At 42.0% G+C, this 21,301-nt stretch overlaps 1 protein-coding gene across 3 annotated transcripts in view; it reads right to left on the bottom strand.

The window, feature by feature from the left end:
* LOC127584022 (transmembrane 6 superfamily member 1-like) overlaps positions 1–21,301 on the bottom strand; it is a 45,309-nt gene that overhangs the window by 11,469 nt on the left and 12,539 nt on the right. For all 3 annotated transcript variants that reach the window (XM_052040537.1, XM_052040536.1, XM_052040538.1), the window contains exons 5-9: positions 20,558–20,640; positions 20,083–20,201; positions 7,865–7,969; positions 6,289–6,381; positions 4,467–4,586 (exon numbers count right to left, since the gene is read on the bottom strand). In XM_052040537.1, the coding sequence (XP_051896497.1) occupies positions 4,467–4,586; positions 6,289–6,381; positions 7,865–7,969; positions 20,083–20,201; positions 20,558–20,640 (520 nt within the window). The remainder of the gene's footprint in view (positions 1–4,466; positions 4,587–6,288; positions 6,382–7,864; positions 7,970–20,082; positions 20,202–20,557; positions 20,641–21,301) is intronic.

The following is a 21,301-nucleotide window of genomic DNA, read 5'->3' as shown; positions in this document are numbered from 1 at the left end:
CCCAGCCCAGGACATCACTGCAGCAGTTCCTTGGGGCAGTGTCCTAGGGCCAACCATCTTCTGCTGCTGCATCATTGACTTTCCTTCGTTACAAGATCAAAAATGAGGACGTTCACTGATGACCGCACAGTCATTACAAACCATTCAAAACTCCTTAACAAATGAAGTAGTCAACCTCGGCATACAGCAAGACCTAAAAAACATGCTGGGATGGGCTGAGAAGTGGCCTCAAAACTTCCAGGCAATGATCATCTTCAACAAGAGAGAGTCAAACCAGCCACCCTTGATGTTCAATGGCATTACTACTGCCAAGTCCCCACCGTCAGCCTTCTGGGGATCAGAAATTGACCAGAAACAAAAGCAGGTCAGAGATTAGGGGGAATGACTCATCTCTTAATAACTCAAAGCCATTCCACCAACTTCAAGACACAAGTTAGCAATGTAATGGAAGGCTCTTCACTTCCTGATAGGCAGGGCAATGCTTAAAAAGCCCAACATCATCCAGACCAAAGCAACCCACTTTACTGATGCCCCATCCACCACCATCCACTACAGCTGCACAGTCTACCACTATACTGCAGTTACTCACCTAGGCCACTCTGAAAGCATCTACCAAACCCACAACCTCCACCGTCAAGAAGGTCAAGGGCTTCAGGCAGAGGAGAACGCCACCATGTGCAGGGTCCCCTCTCCACCAAATCACACACCATCGCCAATTGAAAATATATCGCTGTTCCTTCATCATTGCTTCTTCTAAATCCACAACCTCCCCACCAATTAGCAGTGTGGGAGCTCCTTCACCAGATGGACTTCAGCAGTTCAAGAAAGCAATTCACCACCACCTTCTTTATGGCAATTACAAATCAGAAGTAAATGTTGGCCTTGCCAGCAATACCCAATGAAAAAATAAATAAATAAAAATAAAATGTTTCTTTACATTTTTCTAGCAAGCTACCAGCACCTTCTCAGGATATCTGGAGATGGGCAATAAGTATCACCTTGCCAAGAATACCCACCTCTTGTGAATGATTTTTTTTAAAAAAGAAAACAACACCTAAGTTGTTTTTACTGAAATCGGAAAGTGAATCGAAAACATAAGAATTTTCAGTACTATTGAGTCGTGGGCAAGTGGTAGCCATGGTTCAGTTGGCTATACCTAGCTCTTCAGAAGGTTGGAGTTACATTTTAAACAATGCATTATTCTTAAGATTGCAGCACTTAAACAATGTATTGACAGCTTTATTAGTATAAAGACTGATTTATTAAAAGGATGATTAGAGAATGTCATGTGTGCAGTTGTAGTCAGCACATTAGTTAGAACAAAATAATCTTGTTGGAACATTACAGTAAATGAAGGGAGCAGTGAGTACCATTGCTGCTGCTTTGCAGTAATGTTTCTGTGAAACACTGTTATTATTTCTGGAGGCAGAACTAGTTGGAAATTTAATAAAAGGCTTGGAAACCTTATTTGATAATTATGCAAAATGATCATGTTTTGTGTGGCCGATTGCCAAAAATGATGAGATATTTTGCCATATAAAAGCAGAAGTGACACAAACTGACTCGCGTAATGGTTTTCTGAAAAGCCTGACTCCAACACATGAGTCACATTCACAGCTGCAAAGAACAGAAAAAATACACACCAACTCTAATCCTTGTTTCCTTGACATTTTGCCTTTGTAAATATGTGATCAGAAGTGGCACCTTGTGGAGCCCAAGATGGCTGCCACTGTTATTGAATCACAACACAATGTAATTCGAGGAGCTGAGTGACTTCTGTTCATAACAACCATATTCGTATTTATATTTACAATGTTGCTAAGTACTTCCAAGGACCCATGTTACTTTCCCTCATCTTCTTTCAAGATAAACACCACTACCAATGGGTACCTCTCCAAGTCACACCCCATCCTGACCTGGACATTTATCCCCACTCATTCATTGTCACTGGCTCTAAGTCCAGGAGCTACCAATCCAACAGCACCATGGAAAATCATCACTTGAAGGTCTACAACAGTTCAGGAAGACAGCTCACCACCACTTTCTCAGTTAGGGATGGGCAATAAATGCTGTCCTAGCCAGCAAGGCACACATCCTGAAAAACAAATATTAAAAAAATGTTCTATTTTACAATCTTCTCTGAGTCACATCTCCAAGAATCAACCCTTACTCTTCTCACTGAGCATGGAACTACAACAAGTAAAAGTTATCAACCAGTATTTTACTTCTAAGGTCTCCTTACGGAACCCATTGAATGTCTCCCAGCATTTCATCACAGCTTCACCAAGTTGGCACTTACTAAATGATGCACTACTGCTCACTTTTTCTGAACATCATCCATGTTTCCTGTAGGCCTAACTACACTCACCCATACTAAATGCCCATCCCTATTCCAAGAGATTTAGTTTGATGGACAACTCATCCAGTCCCCATAGAACATTGATAATCTCTTGCATTGCAATACCATATTTTGCTACCTTCAGGCATTTTTATCTCATAATTGTTCTCCATATCTTGGCAAAATACGGATCAGCGACAGGGAATGGAGACCTAAATAAATTCCAAATACCTATGATAACTTCAATACTGGAGTACTCCCTCATGATCAAATTAATAGGATGTATAATTAAAGGACAAACTAAGAGAAATGCTCAAAGATAATTCTCCAGCCAGCGTGGAGTGAGAGTCTGGGGTGGGATGAGGCAAAACTTTTAGCCACGTGAAGGGATTCTGCGGCCAACCCTGACATCAGCAGTGGAATTCTTGTCCTGTTTTTGCCCAATTTTGTATGTTCAGATTAGCTTTATTTATTGGACAATGGTTATGTAAACTAACATCGAAAGGTTTGCAGCTTGCACCAATGACCAAATGATTCAGTAAAAATAATTATTTGGCATTTAGATATTATACAGGTTGGGGAAAAACTAACAAAAAATTACATCTGGACAGTTTATCAAAAGACCTGCAGTCACCAATTCACATTAAAAAATTCTAAATATATTCCACTCAAGCTTGGCAAGAAAGTCAGACAGAATCCCATTGACCCAGCTGCATTGCGCTGTCAGTTGTGAAGGATTAAACACAACTATGCAGTGTCATGAATGAAGCTGAATTACAAATACATTTTAAAATGCACATTTTGAAAACTGTTTTGGAATTTGAAGGTAAGTTGTGCTTGCAATCTATTTTGTCTATTAATTATACATTATATTGATATGGAGCCAGTACGGTAGTGTAGCGGTTAGCATAACGCTTTACAGCACCAACGACCTGGGTTCAATTCTGGCTGCTGTCTGTAAGGAGTTTGTACGTTCTCCCCGTGCCTGTGTGGGTTTCCTCCGGGTGCTCCAGTTTCCTCCCACATTTCAAAGACGTACAGGTTAGGAAGTTATGGGCATGCTATGTTGGCGCCGAAAGCATGGCGACACTTGCGGGCTGCCCCCAGAACACTCTACGCAAAAAATGCATTTCACTGTGTGTTTTGATGTACATGTGACTAATACAGATATCTTATCTTATCTCTTACCTAATAAGAAATAACACAAAACACAAGACACTCCATACAGAATTCCCCAACATTCAAATCCAGCCTACAGGAAATAACAAAACTGTCAGAAATCCCTCTTAGACATGATAAAACTTGTTTCTTTACAAGCTGTTCAGGTGCAAGGGGCTTTGAAAAGCACAGTCCTTTGCCCCAGGGAGTCTGTAGCCCTGTATGTGTTTCTCTGTTGTAAAACCAGCCTCCCCTCCATTGATAGTAGACACTTCCCCCACCTTGAGAAAGCAGCCAACATAATCAAGGACCCCTCCCACCCTGGTCATTCTCTCTTCTTCCCCCTTCAATCAGGCAGAAGATACAAAAGCTTGAGAACACATACCACCAGGCTCAAGGAGAGCTCACTGTTATAAAACACTTGAATGGACCTCTTGTACAATAAAGTTGATCTCTTGATCTCTCAATCTACCTCGTTATGGCTTTGCATCTTATTGTCTGCCTGCACTGCACTTTCTCTGTAACTGTAACGCTATATTCTGCAATCTGTTTTTTTTCCCTTTTGTACTACGTCAATGTACTTATGGAATGATCTGTCTGGATGGCATGCAAAACAAAACCTTTTCACTGTACTTGTGACAATTACCAGTCTGTGTCAAGGTTGGCCCTAGAATCTCCTTAGGCGGCTAAGAAATTTGGAAAAGTTTGCATCACCCCACTCCAGACTATCACTTCTAGTGATTTTAAAGCCTTTTGTAATCAAATAGCTAACCAGCACACATGTCCAGACACACAGATAACAAGTGGTTCTATTCCACATCGGCTCCAGCAGAACTTGACCCTACATAAATTCCTCAAGGAAGTATAAGCAGCTTAAGGTGTACAATATAACATATTCCAATTGTTTAAGGTGTACAACATAACACGTCTCTATTGAGGGCTTGAGGGACAGTCCATCTCACTTCTTTACCTGTGCAAGGCCTCCAGCATGAAGTAAAGCCAAGTCAGGAAGCCAGGAACATCCAGGAACCAAAAGACCATACAGGGTTCCAATGCAGAAAGGGACAGAGTAAAACATGTACACCAGCATCTAACAGAAAGACAAAAGAAGGCGTGAGGAAAAAAGATCACCAATAATTAATGTCATTAGCTCAGGAATTTATTCTACAAAATACACAGCTCAGCTGGGTTCATTCTAGATCAGAAAATTGACTCACAGCTGGACGAATTTAATGTACAAATCCAGTATTAGGATTAGGGTTCAGGTTATGTCTCCATATGCAAAACCAGGACATTCCCATTCCCCCGATTCAATTCCCTGATGGTTGTTCCAGGAAGCCTGGTTTACCAGCTTATTGATAATTCTGCATTTAACTAAAAAGGACACTGCCAAGATATACCTGGGATTAGCATCCACAAGCAGGAAGCGTGTATATAATCTCAATGCTGGTTTCTAAGGTCAAGATGTAGTGGCAGCTTCTGTCTTCCAGGAATGAAACACCAGGATGAATGTTGGTCATACACGTGGGGAGACTAGAATCACTTGTGAACCAATGGGGTCTCTATAGACTGAATTACCATCATCTAATTCACTGCTTGAAACACTCAACAAGACACTGGCACAATTCTTTCACAGCCCACCAGTTGTTCTGTTCTAAAGTGGCCAAATAAAGCGGAATCTGTCTTTATTTCTGCCACTCATCCATGCAGACATATGGTTCCTGTTGCTGATGTAATGAGAATGACTCAGGTGTTACGGCAGTTTCACCATTTACAGATTGCCGAAGCACACATACAGCACAGTCTGGAGATGCCCTCTGTCCAATCACTTCTTTCATACCCCTCTCCCGGTGCTGCTGCCACATTAAAACACAGAACATTAGACAGGCCATCTGTACATACAGCACAGGAACAGGCCCTTTGGCCCACGACGTCTGTGCCAAATACAATGCTGAATTAAACTACATTTTTTCTGGCTGTGTGTGATCCATATCTCTCCATTCCCTGCATATTCACATATCTATCTAAAAGCCTCTTTAACACCACTATTGTATCTGCTTCCACCACCAACCCTGGCAGCCCGTTCCAGGCACCCACCACTCTGTGTAGAAACTTGCCCCGCTCATCTCCTTTAAACTTTCCCCCTCTCATCTTAAATGCATGTCCTCTACTATTTGACACTTCTACCCTGAGTAAAAGATTCTGACTGTCTACCCTATCTATGCCTCTTATAACTTTATAAACCTCTACCAGGTCTCCCCTCAGCTTCCAACGCTCGAGAGTAAACAAGCCAAGTTTGTAACCGAACTAAAGTCAATCCCGCCCCAGACACTAATCTCAATGAAAACTCCTCCCATTCCTAACCAGATCATCAATGAGTATCACCTGAAGGTGTGGCTAAACAGCACCAGAGGTCAGGGATAGTTCAACCAATCAGTTATTAGCCGCATTAATGAACAGCTGAATCTATCTTTTAATAGGTACTGCTTTTAATATTGACGTACAACATTCGGCCCATCAAGTCTATGCCAGCTCACAGACCATTCTCCCATCCCCCCATTTACTTTCCCTATAATCTATTCCCTCTCACATATCTATCGACTCCCCACCACCACCCCCTTGACCCCCCCCATTTCTCTTTTCTCTTGCTACCAACCTAACCCATGTGGTCACAGGGAGAGTGTGCAAACTCCACACAGACATCATCCAAAGTCAGGATCAGTTGCTGCCTGCTGAAGCTGTGAGACAGCAGCACTAAGTGCCACCCACCAGGCAAATAATGGACTGGTTACCTGTATCTTTGGATAGGCTGCAGGATCTCTCAGGTACGGCTCTTGTTGCTGCAGATATTGTCGGCACACCTTGGCAGGGCAATCTAAAGCCACCTACAACCAACAAGAAATATTTAGCACAATAAATTGCAATAACCAAGGAAAGAGTGAGAATCCTGCATGTCGTCTCCCAGTTAACCTCTATGTTCTACACACCATCATTTAGCAGAGCATCTACCCTGTCTCACATTACAATTTACGATAAAGTGCTTCAGTTTATTGCTGGGAGTTTCAATTATTTCTGTGGCAGAGTAGCTGAGGAAAAATATAGTCCAAGAAAGCAGACAAAAATTAACATGTATTCAACAATGGAGTTCATTGAGGTCACATTTGAAAGAGAATTCCGGATGTGGAAGTTTCAAATAGTTTGAAGCCTCCATCGCACAAACTGGAAATTTGCAAATTGTCCAGTCCCGCGTCAGGTAGTTTCATTTTCCTTGTCCTGTTTGGACGAGAAAGATGAAGCTATGTCCATTTCTTGCTGGGCAGGTTAAAGGCAGAGGATCTAAAATGAAGAAGTCAAGGTGTGACTACAACCATTTCACTGGACGTGGAAGACTCAGCCAGCTGAAGACCTGCTGGCTTCTACTTTGCCCTTTGCATGCTCCACAACACAGGGACCCTGCACCAGCACGAAAAGGAAGCAGACAGATAGGAATCATAGATAGAAATGAAAACTTTATAACTTTATTTCTACAGCACGGTAACAGGCCCTTCCGGCCCAACAAGCCTGCGCCGCCCAATTACACCCATGTTAACCCCTGATGTCCAGCATCCATGGCTTTCCATTTGTTCAAACATTGCCCCCACTACATCATCAATGCAAAGTAGCCACAGACTGAGAACCTCAAGGGAGATTAACTCTGATCAGAAAATCTGGGAGGAGATTCATTGCAGGTCCATCAATTGACTTACACAATGAAACAGGTGTAGATTTTAGGACGGTGTATTGAAGTCTACACAAGTCTACTCAAGATTAGTTACTCTCAGTCAGATACATCGGGCAGGCCACATACCTGATACCAGATTCCCAAAACAAACAGTCTGCTCCGAGCTGGTAGGAGATTGATAGGCAGACAGAGGAAAAGACTCAAGGATGTTCTCAAAGCTTCCTTGAAAAAATGCAACATTCCCATTGAGTCCTGGGAACCACTGGCCCATCACTGATCAAAGTGGAGAAGCAACATTCAGGATGGTATTGAGAACCTCGTAGCCATGCATCAGGAATACATAGAAGCCCTGCATAAGTATTAGAAAGGGTGGACCATCTCACAAGCTACCTACTTGCCTGTCTCATTGGGCATCTCCTACCCTGTCTATGGAAGAATTTAAAGTTCATTAGCCATTGCAGAACCCACAAACCCAGAGCAGGTGCAAGTCACGCTCAGTCCAAAGGGACTGCCTAAGAAGATCTCTAGATAGACCTGCAGCAATTGATAAAGTTAACACAAAGTTGAAAACTACTTCATCTTATAACCTTTATCTCTCATTACATTGTGATACTGCAGAGATTAGGAACTAAAGATGTTTTCCTTACCAATCCTCTGAAGATACTGAAGGATGCGATAAATATGAGGGAGATGGCCAACACCAGGTCAAGTGGTCTCTGTATCAGATTCTTCTTTTGGACAATTTCAATTGCCTGAAATGTGGGAAACCAAACTTTGTTTCAAATAGTTCAGTTCAAAATTTAAAGTTAAAAATAACTAGTGATAATTGGCAATTAAATACATTCAGTCAATATTCTCTTATCAGAATAAACCTGTTTACTTTCAGTGGGCTGACAGTTAGCTATGACTCAGTGAATAGCAGCCTTGCTTATGTGTAGGAGGGTCATGTGATCAAGACCTTCCAAATGACTGTTCACAAAATCAACACAAATAGATGATGCAACGTCACAGCTCCAGTGACCTGGATTTGATCCTGACTTCGGGTACTGTCTGTGATGAAGTTAGCACATGTTCCCTGTGACCACATGGGTTTCTCTCACATGCTCCAGTTTCCTCCCATTACCCAAAGACCTGCCAGTAGATTAACTGGGTGTCGTAAATAATCCCCTAGTGAGGGTAAGTGGTAAAAGAATCAAAGCAGAGTTGATGGACATGTATGAGAGAATAAATTGCAGAGGTACAGGGAAATGAGAGCCGGAATGGGACTGATAGGGTTGAAACCAGTATGGACCCAATGAGCCAAACAGCATCTTTCTGTGTCATAATAAGTAAGATGCTGATATTCTGGCCCAGTTCTGAGAGAGTATTGCACTGTCATTGTTGCCATCTGTCAGAGAAAACATTAAACCGAGTCTGATCACTCAGAGTGAAGCTCTGATCAGAGTTTATTCCCCACCCAACATGAGACAGATTAGGAGTAGTTTCCACACAGATGTCAGGCCTGAGATGGATCAGCACATAACACACCATCTCGATAAAGGAAGCACATGCAAGGAAACTAGTTAAAGAACTAACACACGGTCAAATCCTCTGCTTGTGTTCATTAAAAATGTTGCACCCTGTTGCGGAAGTTCACACTTGAACTGAAACCCATCCTTACTGCGAGCACTGAAGAAATCACACCGAGGGTTTTGGGCTCTCCTTAAATGCAAACTCAGCTTTCACTGTTTGCTTTCCACTGGAGTTTTGAGGAGCATTTCTCAAACATATTAGGAGATGTAGGGATAATTTGTCAGGATTTCAACAATACTTCAGCAATATTTATTCTGGAAATTTTCAGGGGACGTCACCTAAGAGTGTGTGCTGATCTACATTACTAATTGGACAGCTGCTGGGAGGCACCGGGAAGAAAGAAATATTCAGTCATAGGCACCTCACAGGGGTCTTCCGCTGCCTCAAGAGCAGCAGAAGCAATTCCAGGAAAGGGACTGGTGAGAGTGCAAGAAATAAGACAACTAGGGGAACTCCACAACCCCTTAGGAGCCTTGAAATGTATTGCATGGAAAAGCTTTTACCAAACAAAATCTGTGGAGGTTACTACATTGCTTGCAAAATCTCTGGCTTTCCTCCCAAGTGTCTGATGCATTTTTAACAATATATTTGGTCATAGAATGTGGCCCTTGGTACATGAACCAGCATTTATTGTCTGTTCCTAATTGCCGATTATCTGACAAGATTACCGGACCATTTCTGATGTGATAAAATTGGTTGTGGATCAGGGGTCGAGTAGAGGCCAGACTGAGAAAGGGCAGCAAACCTCCATCCCTGAAGATTATTAGGGAACCAAACTGGAGACTTGTGCATAATAGAATTTTGCCACAGCCAACCTTCTAAAAAGGAGTGTGGGTCTATCATACACTGCCGATGTAACATCCCTTACCAAATGAAAGGAATTTCCAGGCCCGGGATGAACTGATTAACATTTAAATTGATGGAATGATAAAAATACTTTGGTCCAAATCAATTGTGTCAACTAAATGGGTCAGGAAGGACCCATGACATGTAAAGCTGTGTAAAGGTGATGCTTCATCTTGGTCTGTGGAGCATGCAGTGAACAGTGAATCAATGAATTCCTTCAACTAAGAGGCAGATGTTTTCCTTGCTAGGACAGGGATTTGCTCCCACCTCTGTTACCCACAGAAGTTATTCAGCAGCAGGATGGTCTCCCAGACTAGTTTTGATCAGCTGTAGTGCAGTGAGGTGGGGTGGTCTAAGGACAGAAGAGGTGGACAGAGGAACCACAAAGACGAATTTTCCAAATGTTCTTTCTACCTGAGTTTATTGTCTGATTTTTCCCAAGAGATCACATGACAGGGGGTGTATGCTACAAGAGATCACAACTATAAGAGACAAGCTAGGTGAACCAGCTAGTTTACTCCTGCTCTGTCTGCATGTTTGTGTGTCAAAGACTGGGCATCTTGATGGATTAATCAAGTACACTTAAAGCTACTAGGGACAAGTAGATGGTTGAACAATAACCTATGGGGGAGGAGTTCTTTCACCACTGATGCAGCCTGACCTGCCAAGTATTTCCACCACTTTCAGCTTTAACATTAGTCTACTAAACCTGCTCTGGTCTGCTTCTAACGCATTTACATTCTTCCATAAAGAGGCCAAAACCACGCGAGTCCTCCAGATGTCATAGAGTCATGGAGTTGTACTCTTGCTTAAGCCAACAATTTTAAAATGTTAAAAAGAAATACGGAAGAAGACTAATTCCAACCAGTGCAAAAATTAAGTGATAATTTCAAGCCAATGCTAAAAGCATTGCAAAATAAGTAGATAATGGAGATAACTAGAAAATGATGTTTTGAGTATGAATAATGCCATTGAATCAGCATATGCGAGAAATATGTTAATACTTTTATGTAAATTAATCTTTCTTATTCCTGAGTATAGATCATTTGGACAACACAGAATTGAGTGGTTTAAAGTGGTAAATGGATTTTATATGAAAGATGGAGAAACTTTTGATGGATGAATCAGAGAAAGGGGACATATTCCTAAAGTTAGTGCCAGGCCGTCTAACCAGGAATACAAGAAGCACATTTACCACAGGAAGGGGAGTGAAAATCTGGAAGCTGGTCTAGCTTTCAAAACTGAAGGTGTTCGATTCTTGTTACACCAGGGTACCAAGAGACATGGAGCAAAGATGAATAAATGGAATTAAGGTGCAGGTCAGCCATGTCGCAACTGAAAAGTAGAGCAGGATTAAGGGGCTGAATGGTTTCCGCTCATTCCTCTTTGTCTCAAGCCATTGTGAAATGTAAATCCTTGTCAGCAGTGATAAAGTACCTGAACCTTCTCAAGGAAAGAATGACCTATTTCAACACTTGCTTACAATACACCAAACCTACAGTCATCAGGATCATGTTTATTGGCAGAAGTTTGCATAAATGCTAGGATTTCAAACAGACTTGACAAGATTCTAAATAACCTCTTGCAAAACAAATTAGTGAAGCTACAACATATCCTATTAAGGCTAACATATAGAGAGTTGGTTAAGCTTTATGTAAATGAGTGCCAGATTGACTCTATATCAGATAAAATACATCACCTCACAATCCTGGAGTTGATAAACCAATTAATTTCCTGGAAGATGCTCTCATTCTATCTTCCCTGCAATTTTCTAAGCAGAATTGGAATCTGGATATTTATTTTGGACGTGCCGGAAATCAAAGCTTATAACAACAGGAATTCAAGGTGTGGAAGACCATCAAAAAATGGGATATCTTGCTCAATAGCCCTCACTTATAGAGGTTAAGCATCAAAACAAGGAATGGAGCCACTTCTGGCCAGAATCTAAAGCAGTGGAGAAATGGAGCAGGCATTGATCCCCTATATCAGGTCCACTGTCTGAAGCTGGAACACAGCATCCTGACTGGTTACATCACTGCTTGGTACGGCAATTCCGACATACAGGAACGCAAGAGGTTGCAGAGAGTACTAAACACAGCCTGGTCCATCGTAGGCACAGCCCTCCCCACCATCAAAAGCATCTACATGAGGCTCTGCCTCAAGAAGGTAGCATCTATTATCAAGAATCCCCACTGTCCCACTTCTCGATGCTACTGTCGGGCAGGAGGTACAGAAACCTGAGGTCCCACACCACCAGGTTCAGGAACAGCTATCTTCCTACAACCATTAAATTCTTGAACCCTAACCCTACCTCAGCAACAAAACACTACGGACCACCTCTTGCAATGCCCTGGACTTGTTTCTAATTGTGTTTTTTTGCATTAATGTCTTGTTTTACACAAGCTTTTTCTTCACCATCTTGTATAATTTATGTACAATTTATGTTCCATGTGCTGTCTGAACCCACATGCCTGTCATCTGCTGCAAGCAAGACTTTCATTGTACCTGTACCTCACCGTACTTGTGCACATGACAATAAATTTGACTTGCCTTGAATGGGGCACATTCCTCTCCCCACACATGTACACACACACGCAACCATGCTGGGTCCTAAATGATTGCCTTGTGGCATCCTATGTTTATAGAGAACCTCCCATAGAAAGTTGATTACACTTTGGTATTGGCCCCAAATATATCCATTTCACCATGCATTAGGTCAGTAAATAGATGCTCCGAGCACCACACTGGGGGCAGAACCCATTGTCCACCAGGTTTCTATCCCTTAATGGCTGCCTGGATATTTTAAATCAAGTCTGGGACTTCCATGTGTTGACAGAGGGTTGCAAAGCTATATAACTGTGCACTCTCTTGAATGCATGTGGTGAGTCTTAAATATTAAGGGGCAAATATATGTACACACTTCCATAAACTCGAGGTATATGTTTCTGATTATGGTGATGGTACTGAGTATAGGAGTTGGGAAGCTATGTTGCAGTTATATAAGACATTGGTGAGGCCGCACTTGGAGTATTGTGTACAGTTTTGGTCACCCTGTTATAGGAAAGATGTTATTAATCTAGAAAGTGCAGAAAAGCTTTACCAGGATGTTGCCTGGACTTGGGGGCCTGAGTTACAAGGAGAGGTTGCGTAGACAAGGACTTTATTCTCTGCAATGTAGGAGATTGAGGGGTGACCTGATAGAGGTATATAAGGTCATGAGGAGCATTGACAGGGTGAAAACACATAGTCCTTTTTTTCCCCAGGGAGGGGGTGCTAAAAAAAAGAAGGCATAAGTTTAAGATCAGAGGCGAGAGATTTGAAAGGCACATCAGGGTCAGGTTCTTCACACAAAGGGTGATGTGTATTTGGAATGATCCCCCAGAAATAGTGGTTGAGGTGGGCATATTTAAAAGCATTAGATAAGTACATGGATGGGAGAGGTGCACAGGGCTTTGGGCCAAACACAGGCAGATGGGACTAGCTCGCTAGGCAACACAGTTGGCATGGACAAGTTGGGCCAAAGGGCCTGCTTCCATGCTGTATGTGACTCCATGTGTACTTGTAGCCTGCATTAGCTGACACCACAGGAAATGTTTCAACTTGGGAGTTTACGATTAAAGGAAATGTTGAAGGATAATTAACTGAGTTGATGGAGTTTTTCACAGAAGGTTTCAATGATGAGTTCCATGAGAAAACTGCCCAATCACATTTTTCTGTCTAGACGCATTACAACCCTTAGGTTTCAACAATGAATTCAAAAAACCTTGAACAAGCCTCTCAAGTTCCAATGGAAAGGCATCAATCTTTAACATTAAACATTTTTCTATCTCTACAGATGCTACCTGAGCTGGTGGGCATTTCCAGCAATCTCTTTTGCTTCAGATTTTCAGCAACTACTGCGATTGGTATCTCAGTATTAGCAATATTTTCTTCCTTCTCCTCTTTCATGTCCTTTTACTTCCATCTCCTCCAGACAGGAATGGGAATGTTTGAAGTCAGGAATGGGAATGTTTGCTGATGATTGATCATATTCAATTCACAACTCCTCAGTGAATTAAGCAGCCATCTCTCGAAATCTGGACAACATTCAGCCACGGACTGGTAAGTGGCAAGTGACACTCACCTCACAGAAATTCCAGCCAACGACCTTCTCCAACAAGAGAATGTCTAACATACACCTCTGACATTCAATGGCATTACCACCACTGAATCCCCCACCATCAATGTCCGTTGACAAGAAGCTCAACAGGACCAGCCATATAAATACCATTAACTATAAGACCAGGTCATAGGCTGAGTATCCTACAGCAAGTGACTTAACTCCTGACACCTCAAGGCCTTTCCATCATCTACATGACATAAAGCAGGAGTACAATGACATACTTTCCACTTGCCTGGAAAAGTACAAGACCAAAAGCTCTCAGGAAGGTCAACACCATCCAGGACAAAGCAGCCTCCTCAATTACACTATACCCATTCTTCTTTCCATCACCAGCACACTGTGGCTGTAATATCTACCATCTACAAAATAAACTGCAGTTACTCACCAATGTTATTCCAACCGCACCTTCCAAACCTACAACCTCTACTGTCAAGGACAAGGGCAGCAAGTGCATAGGAACACAACCAACTGCAGGTTCCCCTCCCATCCCGATTTGGAAACATTACCTGTCTCTCACCGTCGCTGGGTCTAAACCCTGGAACTCCCTCCTCAACAGCAACGTGGGAGCACCTTCACTAGAAGGAGTGCAGGGATTCGAGATGACCACTCACCATCGCCTCCTCAAGAGCAATAACTGATGGGCAATAACTGCTGGCCCTCTCAGCGACGGGTACCCGGATGCCAAAATTGAATAAAATAGCTGCAATGAACAAGCTTTGGCCACCCTCCCCCAGCCAGCACCACCATCATTTGTCTCTCAGCTTTTATCAACCTCCACCCTGTCACAGACATTCCCTTTATCCTGTCAGCAACATAAAATACATTTGATTTCCAACTTTCCCCAGCTTCAAAGATAGATCATTGATTTGGAACGTAAAATGTAAACTCTGTTTTGCTCTCTACAGATGCTACCTAACCTGTTGAGTATTTCTAGGATTTTCACTTTTTATTTCTGATTTCCAGCATCTGCAGTGTTTGGCTTTTAAAAGGGACCTTAGCCAGCTTTTACATTTGTTGCAAAGATCATGCACTTCAGTGGAACTGTATGCTGGGGTATGAGTACAGTCAGCAGCAGATACTCTCAACTCTTCAGCTCATTTATCTCCCTGCATTATGTTTTTATATTTTACAGTGGTGGGGACAAATACAATACAATTAGGTCAAATTATGTGCAACAGTTCATCTAAAAATGACTCCACTCTATCAGCACCAAGTGACTTTAGACTTCTCGCCAGACCCTACATCATGTTAAAAATAGATTATTCACATACCAGTCACCTCATTACTAAAGGGCTGGTGGTGACAAACAATTCCTCGGAAGGTTTGTACTAGAATATATAAAAACCAAAGCTGAATTAATCGTAAATAATTTTGATCTTGTTCTCTTGTTGAGTTACTGTGCTCTGTCTTTTGTTACATTGGAATAAGTTACTATTCATAATAAATAATGATGAAATCTAGTAATCCAGGCAGGATAACAAGATCCCACGAGAAAATTTACCAATAGTAATAACAATTCTGTGGAATCTCCCATGTGTGAAGTGCCGTGTTCACGATGTGACACTTAGGATTAACATGTGCAATGTTGCTTTTACTCTATATTGCACGTTATAATCTGCACATACATATTAAAAGCAAGAGTAGGCTACTCAGTCCCATAAGGTGTTTAATAAGATGGTGGTTCATCTGACTTTAACTTCAACTCTGCGTTCCTTCTTATCCCCCAGGATCCTTTCACCTCTTGCTTATCAAGAATCTTTCTACTTCTACCTTTAAAATATTCAAAGAATCTGCTTTCACTGCCTGTTGAGGAAGAGAGCTCCAAAGACTTGTATCCTTAGAGGAAAAGGTTTGCCTCATCTCTGCCTGACATGACTAACTTCTTATTTTTAAACAGTAGTCCCTGATTCTAGGTTGTTCCACAAGAGGAAACATCCTCTCCACATCCATCTTGTCAAAACCCCTCAGGATCTTTTGTTTCAATCAAGTATGCTCTCCACTTTCTAAATGCAAACAGATACAATACCAGCCTGTCCAACCTTTCCTCATCAGACAACTCTTCTAGCAAATGAAAGTCAAAAAACTATAGATAGTGAAAATTTGGGGAAGTGCTTGAAGTACTCAACAGGACAAGCAATGCCCGTAAAGAGAGAAAAACATAATTTATATTTCAGGTCAGGCACGGTAGTATAGCAGTTAGCATAACACTGTAAAAGTGCCAGCGACCCAGGTTCAATTCCCGCCGCTGTCTGTAAGGAGTTTGTACATTCTCCCTGTATCTGCATGGGTTTCCTTCGGGTGCTCCGGTTTCCTCCCACATTCTAAAGACGTACGGGTTAGGAAGTTGTGGGCATGCTATGTTGGCACCGGAAGAGTGGTGACATTTGCAGGCTGCCCCCAGAACAATCTACGCAAAAGATGCATTTCACTGTGTGTTTCCATGTACATGTGACTAATAAATAAATATCTTATCTTATCTTACAATGATCTTTTAATAGGTCTCATGACTTGAAACATTAACTGTTGCTTTCACCACTGATGCAGCCTGACCTGCCAAGTATTTCCACCACTTTCAGCTTTAACATTAGTCTGCTGAACCTGCACTGGTCTGTTTCCAGCACATTAACATTCTTCCATAAAGAGGCCTATACCACACAAGTCCTCCAGATGTCATGGAGTCATGGAGTTGTACAGCACACAATCGGGCCCTTCAGCTAGCACGTCCATGCTGACCTTTTTACCCTAATCCCATTTGTCCACATTAGGACTGTATCCTTCTACACCTTGCCGATTTATAAGTCTGTCTAAATGCCTCCTAAATGTAGTAATTGTATTTGTGGTCTCACCAATGCCCAATATAACTGAAGCAAAGACAAAACCACACACATGATGGACAAGTCAAAACAGCAAAACCTTTTTGATGTGATTACCCAATTTGAAACTTTACTGGAAAATCAAATTCTTCTCATCAATATTCCTAAATATTTAAGAATCTAAACACAGGCCTGAAACCTCCACGAAGAAGTCCACAAGTATGCACAAATGTGGAGATCCCAAACACACTTGGTTGACAGCCGCTGCCATTCCCACCGTGCCTGGACACTAGATCCCTCTCAGAGTTCAATGATGAAACAGTAACTCCACCGTTTTTCAGCTAAGACCACCCACTCAACTTGTGCCAGGGTAATCCTGGTGCAAGTTCCGTCCCTCCATTTATTTCACTGGGGAAGAACAGCTCCAAGGCAGCGAGGCTAGTTTTAAGTATTTCAAATAGATTTAATTATTTGTAGATGTTATAATTCATTTTTAAATTATAGGCTTGTTTTTTTTTCAAAGTTTGTGAATTCACAAACATTCCCAGTGTTTGGGAGCTTTATCAGCTGGTTCAGCCCAGGGGTCGGCTTAACAGATCATCAAAGTACTGACATGGAATTGACAATCAGAAGGCCCTCTCCTTCTCCGGTACTCTTCAGAGCCAATGTAAGCTTGAGAGACAATGTAACAAGGCCCAACGTAACTATAAAGAACATTATCTTATTTTCCATCTGGGCAAGTTGCAAGCTTCCAAACCTAAAATCAGAAAAGAATTCCACAACTTCAGATAACTTGCTTTCTCTGTCTGCATCAGAAGTGGCCAGTCCACTTGTGATATTGGCTCAGTTCTTCACTCCGAGCCTGACCCATTGGGTGTGTCCTGCGACTCTGTATTTTGCATCCTCTGTGTTCCTTTGTTTGTGTTCACACTCACTACTTGCCCTCATTTCATAGCTTTAATGCTCTCTCCAGCTGCCCTCACTAATCCACCAACCAAATGACCTTGTTTAAGGCTTATGCACACAGCAGATCTGATCTCACCTTATCAGAGATATTTCCCTTATCCCATCCATTCCTGGGCCACCTTCTCTGAAAATTAAAACCAGGTTGTTTTCTTTCTTTCCCAGTTCTGAGCAAAGAGTCTCGGACCTGAAACGTTAACTCTGTTTCTCTCTTCACAAATGCTGCCTGATCTGCTGAGTGTTTACATATTTTCTGTTTATTTCAGAAGATACTTCGAGAAAATTTATACCAAGGATTCTGCTCAAGGTGCAAGTGGATTGAGAGACTGGTGAACATTAAGCAGCTAAGTGGAAATTTTGGGCACATAATTTCTTTAAAATAAATAATCCTGTTACCCCATTTTGTTCAACAAGTTTTTTTTCCTTATCCATTAAAAGTCCTGATTCATACTGGAGTACCATCCTAGAAGTCTGAAGGCCTCTGAAACCTTACTGAAGCATCCACTATTCATGTGAGGTTAGACATGTTGCGCCGAGAAGCAATTAGACAAGAATAACATACGGTCAAGCCTCGTTTACCAAGCAGTTTTCAATATGTGTCAGATTTTGCACAACAGTTATCAGCATCCTTCCAAGCCTAAGGTGCTGAGGTCAATCGGTGTTTATGATGAAGTTTTCCAAATGCCCAAATACACGGCTGCATCAACATTCATGAAGCTCAGCGTTACACAAGAGGAAGCAGACTGCTTGACTGTAACATCATCCAACACCTCAAACAATTACTCTCTCTACCACTGATTGTGGCTAAAGTCACTGGATATTGTATAATAAACTTCAACAAGACATCTCCAACAGCACTTCCCAAACTCTGGAGCTGTACCATCTGTACATGGATAACAACCACCCCGTAACACCTCTTCCAGAATCCTTTACTGTTACCCACCAAACTAACACCAGTCGTTCATTATCAGTATATCAAAATCCTTGAAGTGTGAGAATAGCCTCACCACATGACCTAATGGGACTCAAGAGAAGTCACAAGATCACAAGACAAGGGAGCAGAAGTAGGCCATTCGGCCCATCGAGTCTACTCCAAAGAAAAGGGAAAAAAAGAAAAAGAATGAGAAATGGGGGGGAATGAAAAAAAAACTATTCTAACCCCAATTTACCTTACCCCCCATATCCCTTGATACCTTGACTAATTAGATATCTATCTATCTCCTCCTTAAACACCTCCAGTGATCTAGCCTCCACTGCTGTACGTGGCAAGGAATTCCATAAATTCACTACCCTCTGGCTAAAGAAATTTCTCCTCATCTCTGTTTTAAACCTGTACCCTCTAATTCTAAGATTGTGCCCTTTGGTCCTGGACTCACCCACCAAGGGAAACAGCTTGACCACATCTACTCTGTCCAGTCCTTTCAACATTTTAAATGTTTCTATGAGGTCCCCTCTCATTCTTCTGCACTGCAGTGAGTGCAGTCCAAGAGCTGACAAACGCTCATCATATGTAAGGCCTTTCGTCCCGGGAATCATCCTCGTAAATCTCCTCTGAACCCTCTCCAACATCAATACATCCTTCCTAAGATATGGGGCCCAAAACTGTACACAGTATTCCAAATGAGGCCTCACTAGTGCCCCGTAGAGCCTCATCAACACTTCCTTACTCTTATACACTATACCTCTCAAAATGAATGCCAACATAGCATTTGCTTTCTTTACCGTCGATCCGACCTGGTGGTTAACCTTTAGGGTATCCTGCACGAGTACCCCCAAGTCCCTTTGTACTTCTGTACTTTGAATTTTCTCTCCTTCTAGATAATAATCTGCCCGTTTATTTCTGTTTCTGAAGTGTACAACTGCACATTTCTCAACATTGAATATCATCTGCCACTTCCTTGCCCATTCTCCTAAACTATCTAGGTCTCTCTGCAACCTACCTGTCTCCTCAATAGTCTCTACTCCTCCACCTATCTTGGTGTCATCCAGAAACTTAGCCACAAAACCATTTACTCCATCATCCAAATCGTTAGTGTACAGGGTAAAAAGAAGCAGCCCCAACACCGACCCCTGCGGAACACCACTAGTAACCGGTAGCCAACCAGAACAGGATCCTTTTATTCCCACCCTTTGCTTTCTGCGTACCAGCCAATGTTCCACCCATTCTGTTATCCTACCTGTAATTCCATGACCTCTCACCTTATTAATCAGTCTCTTGTGCGGCACCTTGTTGAAGGCCTTTTGAAAGTCTAAATACACAACATCTCAGCACATTCGCTAAGCAGCTAGGGATAGGAAGTAAGTAAATGCAGGCCTTGTTAGCAAAGCTTATAACTAGAAGAAAGAATTTTAAAAGCACTCTGCTAAATTCCATTGAATTATATCAGCCAGTAGCAGTGACCAAACCTCCTTGGTCTGAGTGGCTTGCTTCTCAGTCATTGGTATATTACCACCTGCACCAAGGTTAATTCTAAAGGAAGACAATCAACAACTAACACTTGATACTCACCTTAGGTGCAGACTCATTCTGTAAAGGCTGGTTATAAATCTGGAGAACAGCCCACATTGGAAGAAGAAGGTAAGGAATAATCAGGAAACTGGCGGGGCCAACTTTTGTACCGTATTTTCCTAGTGAATATATGAAAGTAAAGATTCAGGACCAAGTTGTGTGGCCTACAAATTACTAATTTAAATAAACAGAAAGAGCAGAGGCACAATTGCTTCTCTCTTCATCCTTTTCCTCACTTTAGCCTTCAAACTTACAGATCACATTAACTTTAAATTCTTTATTTCATAAAAATGTTTCTCTATTGCACACAGTTCAAACCTGGAAAAGTAACTGAATAAAGAGGATGAGGGAGGAAGATACAGAGATGGTCACACACGCACATAGTCCAGAATAACTCAAAGAAACAGCAAGGAAAGCTCATACCAGATCAAATGCAGACAAGAGACACAGAGACCCATGATAAGTCTGTTCTTACCAACAAGGTTTCCAGATAAGAATACAACAGTACTCATCAGAATCGATCCAACCCAGTATAAGCCAATCGTTCTGTAACTCTGCCTGAAAAACACAAAGTAGCATGTCCACATAAAGTCCTGATCTAACACATCACAAAGTGGAACATGTGAAATTTTACTGAACCAAAAAAGTCTCTTCAGCAAATATCTACAAAGATATAATAGAACATATCATACATTTCCAGTGAAAACAATTCACCTCTTCTTTTAAAGTAGAACTTCTGTAATAGGCATACTTGCTTAGGCTAGTTTGTTTTAACAGAGAATGCATTAATGGAACACTTGTCTTTTCAGTCTTGCCTGCCTGTGCCCTCCTCTCTCTCTACCACAATTACTTCTGCTCTCCCGAAGGTCTCAAGTGTCCAGGCTTTGTGGAGTTTAACAGAGAATGTCAGGACATGTGGCCTTTCTCCACCTCACTAAAGCCTCTGACTCCATCGACCAGGAGGGAATGTTGATCACCCTCCTCACAGCTAACATCCTGCAGATATATCTCCATCTTATGCTTGCTTCATGATGCATGTTAGCCATGAACCTAACCAACAAGCCGCCAACAGAGCCAGCCTCAGTGCAGACCAGTGTCAAGCAAGACTGCATCATTGTTCAATGCTTTTCTCGATCCTTCTCACCATGATGATCCACGTCACTTCCAGCATGCTTCCCGCTGCAGAGAAATTAATGGAAAACTGCCTCACCTGCACTCC

Source organism: Pristis pectinata, chromosome 28 (assembly GCF_009764475.1).
Source record: "Pristis pectinata isolate sPriPec2 chromosome 28, sPriPec2.1.pri, whole genome shotgun sequence".
NCBI lineage: Eukaryota > Metazoa > Chordata > Chondrichthyes > Rhinopristiformes > Pristidae > Pristis > Pristis pectinata.
This window is presented reverse-complemented; position numbering and strand designations above follow the sequence as displayed.